Below are 15680 nucleotides of genomic sequence, written 5' to 3'. Positions count from 1 at the left end.
AACCGAATCTTTGGCATAAAACATTACACAATTCAGCAGGTCGGTGATACACTAACAAAGTATGTAAAGCACTGATAATAATTCAATCAAATCTCAAGATAACAGCCTTGTGTTTGTTGATATTGTCCACATTTAGTTGTACGCGCGGTCTTCCGCGAGCCTTAATCCATCGTAGACACTTCGTCAACTGTGTTTTAGGCTTTGGAAAATGAATCAAGCGGGCCCCTTGTAACCTAGCAGCATATCTTATATCAGAATCGCTCGTTCCCCAAGGGCATCTGAGGACCATTGTCTTCGTAACATTAACTTTTTCAAGCGCAGGCTACTGACAACCGGCATCGCTTGTGGGAGAATACAGCGAGAGGGGCGTGTCAAGCCAGGGGTTAAGACAATGCGGCTATCTGATTTGGTAGTATTGTACGAGTGATTGAAAGGTCGGAAAGGTCCATTCTAAAGAGGCCTTTAGGGGATTGACATTATAGTTCCATGCAGGTTGTCAGCATGCAATTTCCATTCGACCTTGCTCAATTAGCATTAGAGCATCTCTCCAAATTGTATTTATCTTGTACTGTCCCTGCCGGTTGTCAATGTAACATTTTAGTCTCTGTCTACTAAGGTATAAAATGTTTCTGGAGCTGTTATAATGTTTGGGTCTGTCTCCACAGGGTCAACGCAGGTTGTTAGCATGCTAACTTTTAGCATGTAAGCAATTCTATTAGGGTTGAGAAAAGTTAGCACTGTAATGTTTGTACCTAGTTCAGTTAGCACTATAGCATCTCTTTTTTATGGTATTAATAATGAATGTTGTGGTGTCCAGGCGAGTTGTTAGCATGCTAACTATTAGCATCTTAGCATGACACCTAGCTCAGAAGAACTTTTAGCATTACATTTTGGCATGTATCCATGGATGCACAAAAAATTGTGGGATTTATATTTCAGGTCTACGCAGTTATTAGCATAGCAAATGTTAGCATTGTTTCTTATTTCAGTAGGCTTTTCATGCCTTGTGAATGTGTTGTTTTATTTTCTTTAGGTGAAGCTTCTCATATGTGCCTACAGAGTCCAGCTGCAGTGACGGATTACCTCCCCCAAGGTGGGGGTTTGTTTATTTTTTTGTTTTGGTTTTTTAAAACATTTTTATCCCGCAGTGATCAGTCTCACCATTGATCCTTACAGCCCCCCAAAATACCACAAATGCTCATAATTTGTAATAGTAAAAATGTTGTAGCATAATGTTTTTTTTAACAAACTGTAAAAAGTAATATGGTACCACTCCTATTCTAACTCAAAATGTTACTACACTTTTTTGTAAAGAATGAATGACATATTCCTTTGAAGTGTTTGTGTTGTTTCTGATAATTTTTTTGTACATATCCACGTCACGTGAATAAACGATCAATTCTCTGGTCTAGTCAATTCAGTCCTGTACCAGCATCATATTGTTTTTGTTGGAGGATTTTCTTTTCCCATCCTTTTTAGGGGGAGGGATGGGGTGGACTTGGTTTTTAGAATTCTACTTTTTTTTTCCCTACAACGAAATGACAATATACAGTATTTTATATATATCTATATATATATATATATAGATATATATATCGTGGAACGGCGGAGCAGCTGTTGAGCGCTGGTTTCACAGTTCTGAGGACCGGGGTTCAAATCCCGGCGCTGCCCGTGTGGGGTTTGGATGTTCTCCCCCGTGCCTGCGTGGGTTTTTTCCGGGCAATCCGGTTTCCTCCCACATCCCTAAAACATGCATGAATTGGAGACTCTAAATTGCCCGTAGATGTGAATGTGACTCTTGTCTTTCTACATGTGCCCTTTCGATTGGCTGGCTACCAGTTCAGGGTGTACCCCGCCCCCTGCCCGATGACAACTGGGATTGGCTCCAGCACTGACCCATGTGAGGATAAGCAGCTAAGAAAATGGATGGATGGATATATCTATATACACATACACATAAAAGTGATGCCAGATTTGAACATTGTCCACTATGCCGTCATATGTAATGGGTGTGTGTGTGTATACTCACTCCACTTGATCGCTACACTGTAATAACCTGATTACTGACATACATATGTAGTATTTTTTTTTTTTTAGGAAAAATCAAAACAAGTCAATATTGTAGTGTAATTGAAGGTTTTTCTTTTTACAATTCCATATTAAAAGGAAGACTTGTTCATATCAGTTCATCATAACATATCTGCCTGCCTATTGTTCTTGTAGGGTTTTGTTGTTTATTTTTCCTATATAGTTCTTTGAGCAGTTCCTTTTAAGGTGTGTTTTACTAGAGGTTTTGTTAAGTTTTTGGCCATCCATCCATCCGTTTACTTAGCCACTTATCCTCACGAGGGTCGCAGCAGTGCTGGAGCCTATCCCAGCTATCAACGGGCAGGAGGCGGGGTACACCCTGAACTGGTTGCCAGCCAATCGCAGGGCACATCGAAACAAACAGGCAGACTCACAGTCACACCTATGCGAAATTTAGAGTGTCCAATTAATGTTACACGTTTTTGGGATGTGGGAGGAAACCTGAGTCCCTGGAGAAAAGCCACGCAGGCACGGGGAGAACATGCAAACTCCACACAGGCAGGTCTGGGATCGAACCCGGGACCTCAGAACTGTGAGGCCAAGGCTTTCCAGCTGATACACTGTGCCACCTAGTTTTTGATCAGTTTCTTTTTATATGAATAAATATCATCATAAATCAGCAAAGTGATCAAAATGTTACTAAATTTGAAGCCACCCAGGGAAAACTCGACTACCATGTCAGAATTTGATAAAGTTGACCAAAAAACTGTTGAGAACGGGTTCAGAAGCTAAATCCATCTACGAGCTCTCCTGATTAAATGCCATCTGACTTTTTCAAAACTATTGTTCAGTCTGATTTGCAGCATATAATCAATTGCTCACTTCAGTCTAGTGAGTAGCTCTTAGAATGGCAGCTGTTAAGCCTCTTCTAAAAAAAAACAGCGCACTGGATGATTCCATGTTACCAAGCCGTAGACCCATCTAGAGACTCCCTTTCATAATCTATATTGTTGAGAACGTTATTTTTAATCAATTCAGCAATTTCTTTAATTGAATTTAACTTTTTGACAAATTTCAGTCAGGTTTCTGAACTCATCACAGTACAGAATCTGCTCTCATTAAAATGCTAAATGATATAAAGTTGAATACTGATTTAGGAAAGGTGTCTTGAATCCCTGTGCGGCTTTTGATGGGATAGCTCATAATGTACTGCCGAACAGGTTGGAAACGTGGGTGGGACTAAATGGAATGTTCTGTAAATGGTTCAGGACCTACGTGGAGGAAAGGAGTTATTTTGTAACCATTGGAAGTGCTCAATCTCAACAAATAGCAATGGCCTATGGAGTCCCTCAAGGGTCAGTTCTTGGACCCGTCCTCTTCGGCCTGTATATGCTACGTCATTGGGTCAAATCCTTCAGAACTTTAATTTTGACTATCATAGCTATCCAAATGACACAGTTATATTGAGGTGTTGTGGCGGATAACTGGATGAGCAAAATTTTCTTCAACTAAACCACAACAAAACTGAAAATTGATTTTTGCAATTCAAAAAAATAAGATTGCTGTTAGTAAGTGCCTGGACTCACTAACTTTAAAAACCAAACACCGAGTTCGAAACCTTGCCGTTCTGATAGATTCCGACCTGCCTTTCAAAAATCTTCTTAAATCAATTACTAAAACTGACTTTTTACCATCTGAAGAACACGTCCACAGTGAAGGCTTGTGTCAGCTGTTTTTTTTTTAGGCTTTATTTCTGTTTTTATCGATCCATTTTCTTAGCCGCTTATCCTCAATTTAGAGTGTCCAATTAATGTTGCATGATTTGGGGATGTGCGAGGAAACCAGAGTGGCTGGAGAAAACCCACGCAGGCACGGGGAAAACGTGCAAACTCCACACATGCGGGTCCGGGATTTAACCCAGGACCTCAGGACTGTGAGGCCAGCGCTTTCCATCTTGAACGACTGTGCTGCCTTTCTGTTTTTGCTTTTAATGCTTTTGTGTTATACATCGAAATAAATTTACCGTGCTGTACATTTGTTTGATTTTTAGTTGTTTTGTAATCTCTCCCTTTCTTTCTCAGGCAGATGACTATTTTTTTTTTTAAACAAGGGATTTTGTGTTTCCTCCTTTAAAAAATGTAATTTTCGGACTTGTGGGGTGGGTGAGGCGACTTACGCAACATTATTCACGGTCGCGAAACAATTTAAAGGCAACAACATTCATTCAAAGTCTTAATTTATTTTCGTTGAATAAGCGCCGGACTCCGGATTTTTGATCTGAAAATCCTGCGGGGTGGGAGCACAAAAGCCTCCTTGAGCAAAGTCAGCCCTCCCTTGCTGCCTTCACTTACGGCATGGAAATGTCGCGCACGCCACGCGACACTCTTTCGTTTTTGAGCACTTGAACGCACCTGGTGATTCGGCCATGTTGTGCATTTGAACACACCCCTGATGACACCTCGTCACCATATATGTGCGCATGTATACTTCAGTTTTCTCATATCAATCTAACGCATTTTATCCCATCCCCATTCTGGGCGGGTGTTTATTTTTTTTTCAATTCCCAGAATGGAAGGTAAACTCTGTCACCCCAGTTCCTCGCTCCTGATTGGACCCCAACTCCGAGCACCCGTGGTCGATTCGAACCTCGTGCTCAACTCCGAGATGCGTTCAATTGTCAGGTTAAACGCCAAACGTCCTCGATTTGGCCAAGGTTAAAGCTTCCTAATGGGGCCAATTTAATTGCCAGGGCGCCGATTCGCTGTGCGCATGCGCAAAATATGGGGGTCGGGTGTTGGTGGTATGGACACTGGGGGGGGGGGGTGATATGAGCGTGGTGTGGGGAAGGAAAAGAACGAGGAATCACTCTGCCTCGATTTGTCTTCAGTTTTCGTCAGAGACTTCCGGGTTGGATTTTTTCTTTTTTTTAAATGGCGCGGTTTGGTTTATACTGGCTACCATTGTAAAATGTCAGTGCAGTAGTGTGAATTCACCTTGAAAATTTGGATGGAGTCAATCATCGGTTTCCGGTCAAAATGGCCGGCGCTTTTTTTTTTTTTTTTTTTAAGTAACGGAGGATTGGATGCTGTGAGATTTTCTTTTAGCGATTACTCCCACCAAAAACGTCTTCATGGTGTGCGGGGAAGCGTGTAGGAATATTTAGTCTCGGTAAATGTGATATTGGACGCGTTTAAGGCACGCGTGTAAACGTCACGTGACCCCCTTTCTCCCATCCACAAAATATGGGCAGAGTGAGCCTTTTGTTTCATCGGCGATCTGCGACGCTCGAATTGGCTGGTGCGGCGTTGTGCGCATGCGCTTCCCGGGATTAATCTCAAGGCACAAAAGTGGCGCTACACCGTGTCGAGCTCGACTCCGGTAAGAACCGCACTCGCCTTCTCACTTTACCTACCTCACTTTTTTCGACATTCTTTCTGAAAGCCCTCAAAGTTGAAAGTTTAGGCAACTTTTTTTGTCCGTCGCTCGGCCCTCCCCGGGCCTCCCCGCGGCTCCGGCGGGCGGCGTGTCTTGAGCGAGGTGGCGTTGAGACTGGTTAAAGAGTTTAATTTAAACGATGTGTTCAAGTATTGTTCACAGTAGAACCCTAATGGCGGACGCTAGGCACTGGTTTCCCCGCTGGGTGGCGACGGTGCTAATGGGAGAGGAGGAGGAGGGGAACGGGGGGCGCCTTGTGTTTATGGATAGTCTGGTCTTTTTATGGCTTTTTGGGGGTTTTTTAATTCACGTAGGACACGACGGCTGCCGTTTCTTCTTTACGCCCGCATGACACAATCGAAGCCCAGTTCATGTGATACGTAACGCCGGCGGTGGTGGTGGGGGGGGGGGGTTCGTGTTGGGGAAGGGCGCCCCTATCGGAGGCTCGATGCCATCTCAACCTGATTGCGCCACGATTGGCAGCGACAAACTTTTCAATTAAAGCAGGTAGTGTCCAAAAAACATCTCTTCAATCCCACCCCGGCGTTTTGGTTTTGGTCCATAGGAGTCCAATTCTCACCGGTGAATGTGTGGGTCGGGACCTTGTGAGCGTCGTATACTTGGACTGTGCATTGGACCACAATGGCGCAGTTGGGCCACGTTTCTTGTCGGACCCCCAACACAACTTAGAACCCCCCCCCCCCTCCTTCGCCCGCTCATTTTGGGACAAGGGGGAATGGTGGGGTGAAGGGATTCACAGTTTTAAAGTTTTGGACCGGGGAGTTGTTCGACCAGCTCCGTCATGCCGGAATTGATGAAGACACGGCCACGTAGAGTTGAACGTGCCGTTCCCTGTTTCTAATCTCCGCGCGCGCAGCAGTCACAACACGCGTAACGGACGCCATTTGCGATGTGAGCATGCTTTGACCTCCACCCCCCCCCTCCTCGCCCTTATAATGTGTTGTTGTGATGTGTTGATGACGTCACTGACGCGACACGGTGACGTCCAGAAAGACCTCCAGGTCATCTGGTAATGACGTATTTTTGTTTTTTTTTTGGGGGGGGGATCTTGAGGCCTTCATTTAAGTGGCTCAGTACTGCGTCTTATCGACTCAACTGCAATATGTATCTGGTGCTTGCTGGGGAAAAAGTGGTATGTTCCGGGAGAGTTCATTTTGTACAATGCCTTTTTATTATACTTTATATTTTATTACCAAAATAAAATTTGTTGTCCAAAACCTGAAATGAGGAAACGAAGCCTGAAAACTGGGGGAATAAATTATGCCAATAATGAGTGAAATTACCATTGTGGTTATAACTCTAGAGTTGCTACCCTACAGAAATGATCTTTCATAACAATTGAATTCCCATTTTAGTAAAGTTATTAAAATAACTACAGTTATTGCAGTTTAATTAATTGGGCTGCAACAATTAATCCGGTAACAATAATTGACAATCACGAGTGTTGGCAATGAATTTCATTAGAGATTTGCTACGTCACATGATTATGATGTCAGTTGCCCGCCGCGTTGCTCATTATGACGTTAGTCACCCTCTCCGTTGTGCACAGCTGCGAATCCAGAGGCTGCTGAGTCACAGGAGTGACATATTTGCATCCCAAAACCAATCAACATGCTGAATTTTGATGGTGTCAGGGCCGGGCCACTTGGATCCTTTTATAGCCAATCACAGTCATGTTTTAATGCTTTTAATGCACACAGAGCCAGACTGGGAGAGACAATGGCTGCTATCAAAAATTCATATTGCTGCTCATGGCGGCCAAAGGAACTTGCTCTCAGCATAAATCTAAAAGTACCGTATTTTACCACGCTACGCCGCCGCACTCACCGAAACTGGAGATGAATTAGTACGTCACCTGAGACCAGGGGTCCAAACTAACCTTTGAGTATTTGGGATATTATATTAGCTATGTGGTGCCCCAGTAAATGTGAAATATGAATTAAAGTAATCCACCCATATTTTTGTACGGGGAGCTGTTAAATTAGGTCATTCGGATTTCTCAAGGTGACCTAGGTCGCTAACGTAGAACCTTCCTTCCCACTCCCGACCCAGTGCTGTCCAAATAGCAAACAGATGGGCTTAGGCCTGTGACAATAATGACTTTTATCAACTTATTGGTTAATAAAATTGAAGAACGATATTTTTCCTGGCGTACAGCTCACAAAGTGATTTGACTAGTTGGAGAGCTGTCATTAGCGGCTAGTGGGGTCGTAGACCGGTACGGCTGGCTCCATTCGATGTACAATCCGCATGAGTGCGGCTGTTGGTCTCTATGTGCCCTGCAATTGACTGGCAACCAGTTCAGGGTGTACCCTGCCTCTTGCCCGTTGACAGCTGGGATAGGCTCCAGCACTCCCCGGGATCCTCGTGAGGTTAAGCGGCAAAGAAAATGGATGGATGGATGTATTGGTTGCCATCTTATAGAAAACCATTACTTTTTTCTGCCATTATGATTCATTGGAAAAAATAAATGAATACAGATAGTATTTATTGTAAGTATAGATTTTTTTTTTTTTTTGAAGAAGTATATTGTAAATGAACAGGGGAGGCCCCATAGCTCAGTGGTTAGATTTTGGTAAACCATAGATTGTGAGTTCGTATCTCACTGGGGCCCCTACTCCCCAAGAGGGGTTGCGTCAGGAAGGGCATCCGTTGTAAAAACTGTGTCAAACAAATATGAGCGTTCATCTGAGATGTCACGCTGTGGCGACTCCTCACGGGACAAGCCGAAAAAAACGTACGTACTTACAGTAAATGAACAGGTCATTTAAATACTCATTACTCCAACTTCTGATTGGATCAGTGATGGGTTATTGTTTTTTATTAAACTCCCTGATCGGAGATTGCCTGCAAAAATCCAGATTTTTAAAGACTAGTTAGAATAGTACACAATGTATGAGGGCAGGAGAACGGTGGTTAGGTGGGATGTACGTGTGACTGTAAGTTTATGGTGGAGGTGGGATTGCACCAGGATCAGTCCTGAGCCCTTCCTGTTTGCGGTGGCAATGGATAGGCTGACAGATGAGGTTAGGCTGGAGTCATTGTGGACCACGGCGTTGGCAGATGACATTTTGATCCATGGTGAAAGCAGGGAACAGGTGCTGTGACAGTTGGGAAGGTGGAGGCATGCACCCGAAATGACAGGAGTGTAGATTAGCCAAAGTAAAACAGAATATGTGCATTAAAAAAGAGGGGTGGACGGAAACAATGAGGGTACAGGGAGAAGAGACAACGAGAGTGGGGGACTCTTTATAAGTAAGGGCGATCAACACTCCAGAGCAATGGTGAGTGTGGTAAGGAAGTGAAGAAATGGGTCCTAACAGATTAGAACAGGTGGAAGAAGGTTTCAGGTGTGTTTTGTCTCATCTTGGATGAACGGCGAAGTTTATAAAACAGTGGTGAGGTTAGCCTTGATGTATAGATTAGATGCAGACGTTACATGGAATAGGATGTCGTCACCCCTCATGCACAAGGCGAAAAGAAAAGCTATCGTGTATTCACCTTTGAGGATTAAAAAAAAAAAAAATGAATATGATGTTGGTCTAGCGGCGCTGGTAAAACGATAGCCTCGCAGTTCTGTAGTCCCGGGTTCAATCCCGGACCCGCCTGTGTGGATTTTGCATGATCTCCCCGTGCCTGCGTGGGTTACCTACAGGGCACTCCGGTTTCCTCCCACATCCCAAAAACACGCAACATTAATTGGAGACTCTAAATTGCCCATAGGTGTGATTGTGAGTGCGGCTGTTGTCTCCATGTGCCCTGCGATTGGCTGGCAACCAGTTCTGGGTGTACCCCACCTCCTGCCCGTTGACAGCTGGGATATGCTCCTGCACTCCGCGTGACTCTTGTGGAAAGGCTTTCAGCAAGGTTTAAGAATGAGTCGAGCCAACCCAAAGGTGAATGTGGTCCAGTGTATCAAATTCAAAGACTTAAATATTTGGAAAATAAACTACTGGGACTTGAACTTATTTGCATTTGATTCCTTGGATTCAGAAAAAGAGTCTCATAAGAGGCACTTTTTTTTTCTTTTTTTTTTACTCTTTAGATCTAAATCGAATGCAAGAGGCCAGGAGTGAGTATGTGATTTTGTTGATTCATAGAGTGATGGCTGTGGCGTTACAGGCGTGCATGAAAATCTTGTGGCAGTTGACACCGAGGAGACTGTGCAGTGCCAGATGATGGAAAAATGTTTTTGTGCCATTTGATCTCAACATTAAGATTTTGATTATATTGAAATAATTTGTTAAGCGCTATGGGAAGATTATGCAGCAACCCTTTTGTGTACCTTTCTGCACTGCCAACTTGAAATGTTCTATTTGAATAAAGGGCTGGAAAAAATGTAATCATTTTTATCTGAGTCATCAATTATTCGAAAAAAATAAGGAATTGATTAATCAATTATTTACAAGACTAATCTGGAATAGAATGAAAAGACATCCTGTCCAATTGCACAACCGAATTATTACGCTGTAATTGTTAATAAATTGTGGCTTCAAATTTCCAAGTTTCAACATGAATCACATTGGTTACTAAATCTTTCCACCATTTCTGGTAATCTCAGTCGGCACAGTGCTCCACGGATGTAAATGCTTTGATTTCAATTATTTGCTCGATTGCGTCCATACTGTGACACTGGATTTAAGTAACACAGGCATTATATGTAGGGATATGTTTTATTTCAAAGAAAAATGCTTATAATTCCTTTTTCTCCAATTGATTTTTCAGTTCGCTCCCAGTAGTTAGTACTGTCAATACATTGTTCTTCGTCTCGCCTTCATTTTCTGCCCCCATATTTCGCCATTTCTTTCTGTAGTTTCCCTAGTGGTGGGATGAAACACGACTGTTGTTGTTTTTTTAAACTCTTTTTTTTTTTTTTTTTTAATGATGTCTGAATGGCAGAAGATTAGGATCCTAGTGCGAAATAATTAAGGATGCGTTTGTGGCATGATGCGGCAAATTGGCGTACAATGTGAAGCCTTTCAGACTTCCAAGGACCCCCTCATGAGTCAAATACCAATTAAAAATCTATTTTTTTGGGGAAAAAGTTGCCCAACAATAAAATCCTGGCTGAAATAATATCAATATAGTGCTGTTTTCATCTTTGTTTTATTCCAAAACAATACAAGCAATCAGTCAACTTTTTTTGAGCAGACTCATAGTTGATGTGGGAAAAACACACAGTAAGACAATTTTTATATTTATGACCGTAATCATGTTATATCCAATTCACTAACACCAAACAACAAAAATGTAAGAAATTTCACCTGCACTTTCCACTCTGTGAGTATTTTCTATCACACTGGATGAATTTTTGTTTTGAGTGACTGAATCGCTTTCCTGCCACTGAATTGTTTTTGTATCGTTCTAAATCTGTGGTTCGGTCAAACTCTCTGGGTTTGATGAGACAGTCTCAGGGGTTCAATGGAGGAAAGACACGCACTGTGTGCATACATGCGTGCATGTGTGCAAAAAAAGGAGTTTTACGTCACATTTTGAATGCCGTTTACATGCGGTTCAAAATGCAACGTTTTGTCAAGTTGGGTGGTTTACCGTTGCAGCGCTGCGCCTGAGATGTTTAAAAAAAAAATAAAAATCTTTTAGATGTATGTCAGCAATATACTTGAGCAGCATCATTGTGGCATTAGGCAACAGATCCAATAGGATATGAGTGTATCCCATACAAAAAACAAACAAACCCCGACCGACTATGCGGTGTTCCAAAGTCCCATATTTTGCCAATTTCAACCATAGAGTGACTTAGTATGAAGGTGTTAATTTTCATTTCCAAAACCATTTTAGTTTTGGCATACGTCTCCAGTAAAGGCAGCTAGTTCTATTTGCCCAATTTTTGTATCTACTTTGTACATATTTGGCTAAGACAGCCCCCTTTTTTATGATTGGTTGCTTCCGGTTAGAAGACCCACTTATGAGTGCGCACGTTTGTTCGATTAGTAATACAGATAAGCTTGAAAAATTCAAATGACCTAATTTCAGACCTCTCGGCAGAATGTCTATGATGCAGGAATATGTGGATGATTTTAGTTTTTCATGTTTATTGAAGCACCGTGGCGGCAAACTAGAAAAAAATTGGTTTGGTATCCTGTAGGACCTTTTAACTTCTAGACCCCTGGTCTCAGGTGACATACTAATTCATTTGTGGTTTCCAGTTCTGGTCCTGCGTGAGAGTGTAGCATTACTGAATCGTGTATTTTCTTTCCAGACACTTATCAATTTGTATTTTGCTCTTCAAAGTTGGTTACTGTCCAATATACAGCGGTTATAGCCAGAACAATGTGACGGTGTACTCTGTCACTGAATCATCTTCCATCCATCTATCTTCTTCACCGCTTATCCTCTCGAGGGTCACGGTGAGTGCTGGAGCTTATCCCAGCTGTCAAGGGGCAGGAGGCGGGGTATACCCTGAACTGTTTGCCAGCCAATCGCAGGGCACATAGAGACAAACAGCCGCACTCATAATCACACTTTGGGGCATTTTAGAGTATCCAATTAATGTTGCAGGTTTTTGGAATGTGGGTGGTAACCGGAGTGCCCGAACTAAACACACGGAGGCACGGGGGAGACCATGCAATCTCCACACAGATGGGGCCGGGATTGAACCCGGGACCTCAGAACTCTTAGGCCAACGCTTTATAAGCTGACCCACTGTGCCACCCCCCAAATTATCTTATTTTACTGTTTTACAACGACCTCACGATAGCTTAGCAATTAGCATGCCTTCTTTGAATTCTCCTGCGACTCACCCCTCGTCTCTCCTTAATGGTGACAATATTTATCAGAAGTGTATCTTATCTGATGCCACGGAGGTGATGATTGCGTTGACGCTGGACGCGAAGCGAGGTTTCGCCTCTGCGGCTCACCATCGTTTTTAGACTCGTTAGGTGTAGGTGCCTCGTAGGAAGCTGTGGTGGCGCGAAATAGTTTGCACCCAGTGTTCCCCTGTAGAAATCTAACAGCGGAAACCAGTGAGGTTAGGCAGCTGTTTAATTTTCTTCATCTTTTTTTAAATATATATATATTTATGTATTTATATATACAAAATATTGAAGAGAACTGCGCGTGGACTGTGGTTTATGCTTGTCATCACAACGTCCTGTTTTGGCTGTTTAATAACGATTACAAGTCTTTCGGCTGAAAATTGAAAATGCATTTTTGGGCCATTTTCAGCCCAGAATTTCCCGTGACTCAATTTTCTGCGCAACCATACTAAATATTATACCACAGAAAACGTTTTGCATGCTTTGCTCAGGCACTTTGCCTTTTGAACTCTACAATGGAATAGGGCTGCTATGAATATTTGAATGTTTTGTGGACTTGGAGGATGAAAAATGGTTTTGTTTTTGTTTGTGTATATACAGTAGTTGTGCATGCAGTAGCTGCTTGGTATTGGAGGAAAGAGTTGCAAAGCACAACTGAATGCAATGTACTTATCAATACGAGGTGTACATATTTGATTCACGGAGTGAGAAGATGGCGAGAATGCGCTATTATCATTTGGAAAATGTGTTAAGCAACAAAGAAGATGGCGTAAACAGCAGAAAATAAGTACAGGAGAAAAAATACAAACTGCCAAAAGTGCATTTCATACTGAGCAGCAAGTTGTACACAGAATTGCTCATTTCTGCCACGGCGGAGTGACAGCAATTATGTTACAATTGTAACTTGTTATGCAGCCATATTAAGACTGCAGTGATCATGTGGGTCTTACAACAACAATGAATACACTCTTTAGTAACATAAGTTTGACTTGGACACATTTGTCGTGCTGGTATGTTTGCGTTGCACCTATTTTTGGGACAGCAGATTTGATCGACAGCGACGGTTCATTTCTTTATCTGTTACAGACGTAATGACATTCCTTTAAGTGCACCTTTTGGTTAATAATGTGGCCATAGTTTGTTTGGAGCCTGTGGAGATGCGTGCTTTTGAAGTGGTGCACTTGATTAAATGTCTGAGTACTCATTTGCGCACTTCAAGGTTCCCATAAGATTGGCCACGTGCATTTCATGGCATTCTGTGACACCTGCAACTATAGTCGAGTAACGATAAAGCCTGTATATTGTAAAATTACTTGAATAAGAGTAAAAAGTCTTCAAGTAATTTTTTTGGGAGGACTACTTTTTACTTTAACTTGTCACATTATTGTAACGTAACAGTACTTTTACGGCCACTTTATACTTCCCCAGTCATGCGTTCGACAACACCCCCATTGCATCAGGTGACCTATGCATTGCCCCAAGCAGCACATCTTCGTAGCTTGTGTATAGAGCTCGTGCACGTGACGTCGCCATTTTCGCGGTGCCATATTGCCAGTCAAACAGAGCTGCTCAAAATTGTGGGAGACATTGAACCCGAGGAGAATATTTACAATACCCGAGACCTGTTGTGCAGTTGGTTGTCACAACTGACGAGACAGATCTTCTATGGCATACCAGCTGGAAAGACCAGAAAATATCGATGGATTTCAGCAATTAAATGTGATGGATGGTGCCCAACCAAAATACACACACACACACACCTGTGTAGCGATCGCTTCATTTAATTCATTTCTCAAATTACCAAAAAGTATTTACAATGCCAAGTTGGCTCATTTGAGAACAATGCATGTTAAAAAAATGTCTGTCGCAAAGGTTTACGGATGTCAATTGTGACCGCAATCGCTTCCATGTATGTTCCATGGAGACGACTCCGTCCTCTTTTTTTGTTGTATTTTTTTTCTTTTCAATCATAGTTAATAAATTCAAGTTTCTGTAAAGCCAGGGGTCATTTATCTAAATATTAATATTTGTATTGAATACTCGCTGAAAAGATCGACGGATTCTGACAAAGGCCAACGTGTTGCCGAACACACTTCCACGTTCATAAGCTGTCAAAACTGTCACTATGTTGGATTTATTCCCGATGAGAACAGATCCAGCAACAAAGTATTCGTTTGAGTCCAGACTTTTATACGCTTTGAAACTTTTGAAACCGTGTAAATCTCGACGACTTACTCACCAGATCCATGTGTATATCCGGTTGTCCAAGACAAGTGGAAGCGAATTAACAGTCCAATTTCTTTTCGGTGAAAACATCGATTTCGGCATTAGATACTATGCCGAGTTCATCTAATTTCTCCACGTACCGATGTTTATTTTCACCTTCTAAATGTCTTACGGTATCGGACAAGACTGAGCGTCGTGCTACAAGACATATTTCGGTGTTGTCTCCAACTGACTTAGCATTGAGCAATGCTTAGCTTGACCGGCAATATGGCGAGGTAAACAAAAGTCACGTGATTTTATGACGTAGGTGCACGAGCTCAATATCTAAAAAAAAAAAAAAAACGGTAGGCATTGAAAGCTGCAGAGTTCATCTCTCGTGATTGCCCCCTTTTAGTCACGTTCTGTGATAATGTACTCACCCTCCTTCCCGGCTCCACATCCTACCTACGCCGTCTACACAAATGATTTTGCAGCACCTTAAACGTATCGTCTGGACATTAATTTAGGTCCATTTGTTCAAGGAGACACATCCAGGGTCACCATTGTCGTTGCATTGCACTTTGTCAGGGAAAGGAAAGTTAAAAACGGCTACCGGAAATGACCAAAACGTGCTGAGGAAACTCCATGCTGTGTTGTCCCAGCCAATACTTTGAGAAGTGACGCCTCCGACTTGGGGAAGAACTCCAGCACATTTTCATAACTGTGCGTGGGTGGCGCCCGGGAATAAAGATAACACGCAGGAGAGCCCTAATGATGTCAGCGTTTGCTGGTCAGTGTGAATTTACAAATTGTGATCTATGTAAAATTTGAGAAACACTAAAACATTCTGTAGTTTCGCTCATTTGGAGTAATTTGTCAACCAAGGTGGAAAATTCTTTGGGTTTCCAACCAAGAAGACAGACAGCACTAAAAAATTATTCACATAGATCAGCTTTATAGGTGCCATGTCTGTTCGTTCATATTGTTTATTAAGACATCTTTAGACTATTTATATTATATATATATATATTTGTAAATTTACTCAAATTCATTTTGTATACTAAATATTATACCGCTTGAAATGTTTTGCATGCTTTCCTTATGAATTCTCCTTCACTTTTGTCTTGAAGTCTTAACAGCTTTACAGATGCCACCTCAATTGTTTCCCATAACTGCCTCCTTTCACACTCTGCGTAAAAGCTGGTCTTTTCCTCA

General features: G+C 42.2%; 2 protein-coding genes across 6 annotated transcripts in view; both read left to right on the top strand.

Moving 5' to 3' along the window:
• Positions 1–1404, top strand: part of mphosph8 (M-phase phosphoprotein 8) — a 30177-nt gene extending 28773 nt beyond the window's left edge. The window contains 1 exon segment of the mRNA XM_061841302.1: positions 1034–1404. Coding sequence (XP_061697286.1) covers positions 1034–1075 — 42 coding nt within the window. The 3' untranslated portion in view covers positions 1076–1404.
• Positions 1405–4928: 3524 nt separating this feature from the next.
• The window catches only part of zmym2 (zinc finger, MYM-type 2), a 40970-nt gene continuing 30218 nt past the window's right edge, over positions 4929–15680 (top strand). For 2 of the 5 annotated variants that reach the window (XR_009798114.1, XM_061841529.1), the window contains exon 1: positions 4932–5406. The gene's annotated coding sequence lies outside the window, so the exon portion shown is untranslated. Of the gene's footprint in view, positions 5407–5768; positions 6376–15680 lie in introns of those variants that run through there. The other 3 variants (XR_009798115.1, XM_061841531.1, XM_061841530.1) reach the window with 3 other exon arrangements.

This window comes from Syngnathoides biaculeatus, chromosome 14, assembly GCF_019802595.1.
Source record: "Syngnathoides biaculeatus isolate LvHL_M chromosome 14, ASM1980259v1, whole genome shotgun sequence".
NCBI classification, from domain to species: Eukaryota; Metazoa; Chordata; class Actinopteri; order Syngnathiformes; family Syngnathidae; genus Syngnathoides; species Syngnathoides biaculeatus.
This window is presented reverse-complemented; position numbering and strand designations above follow the sequence as displayed.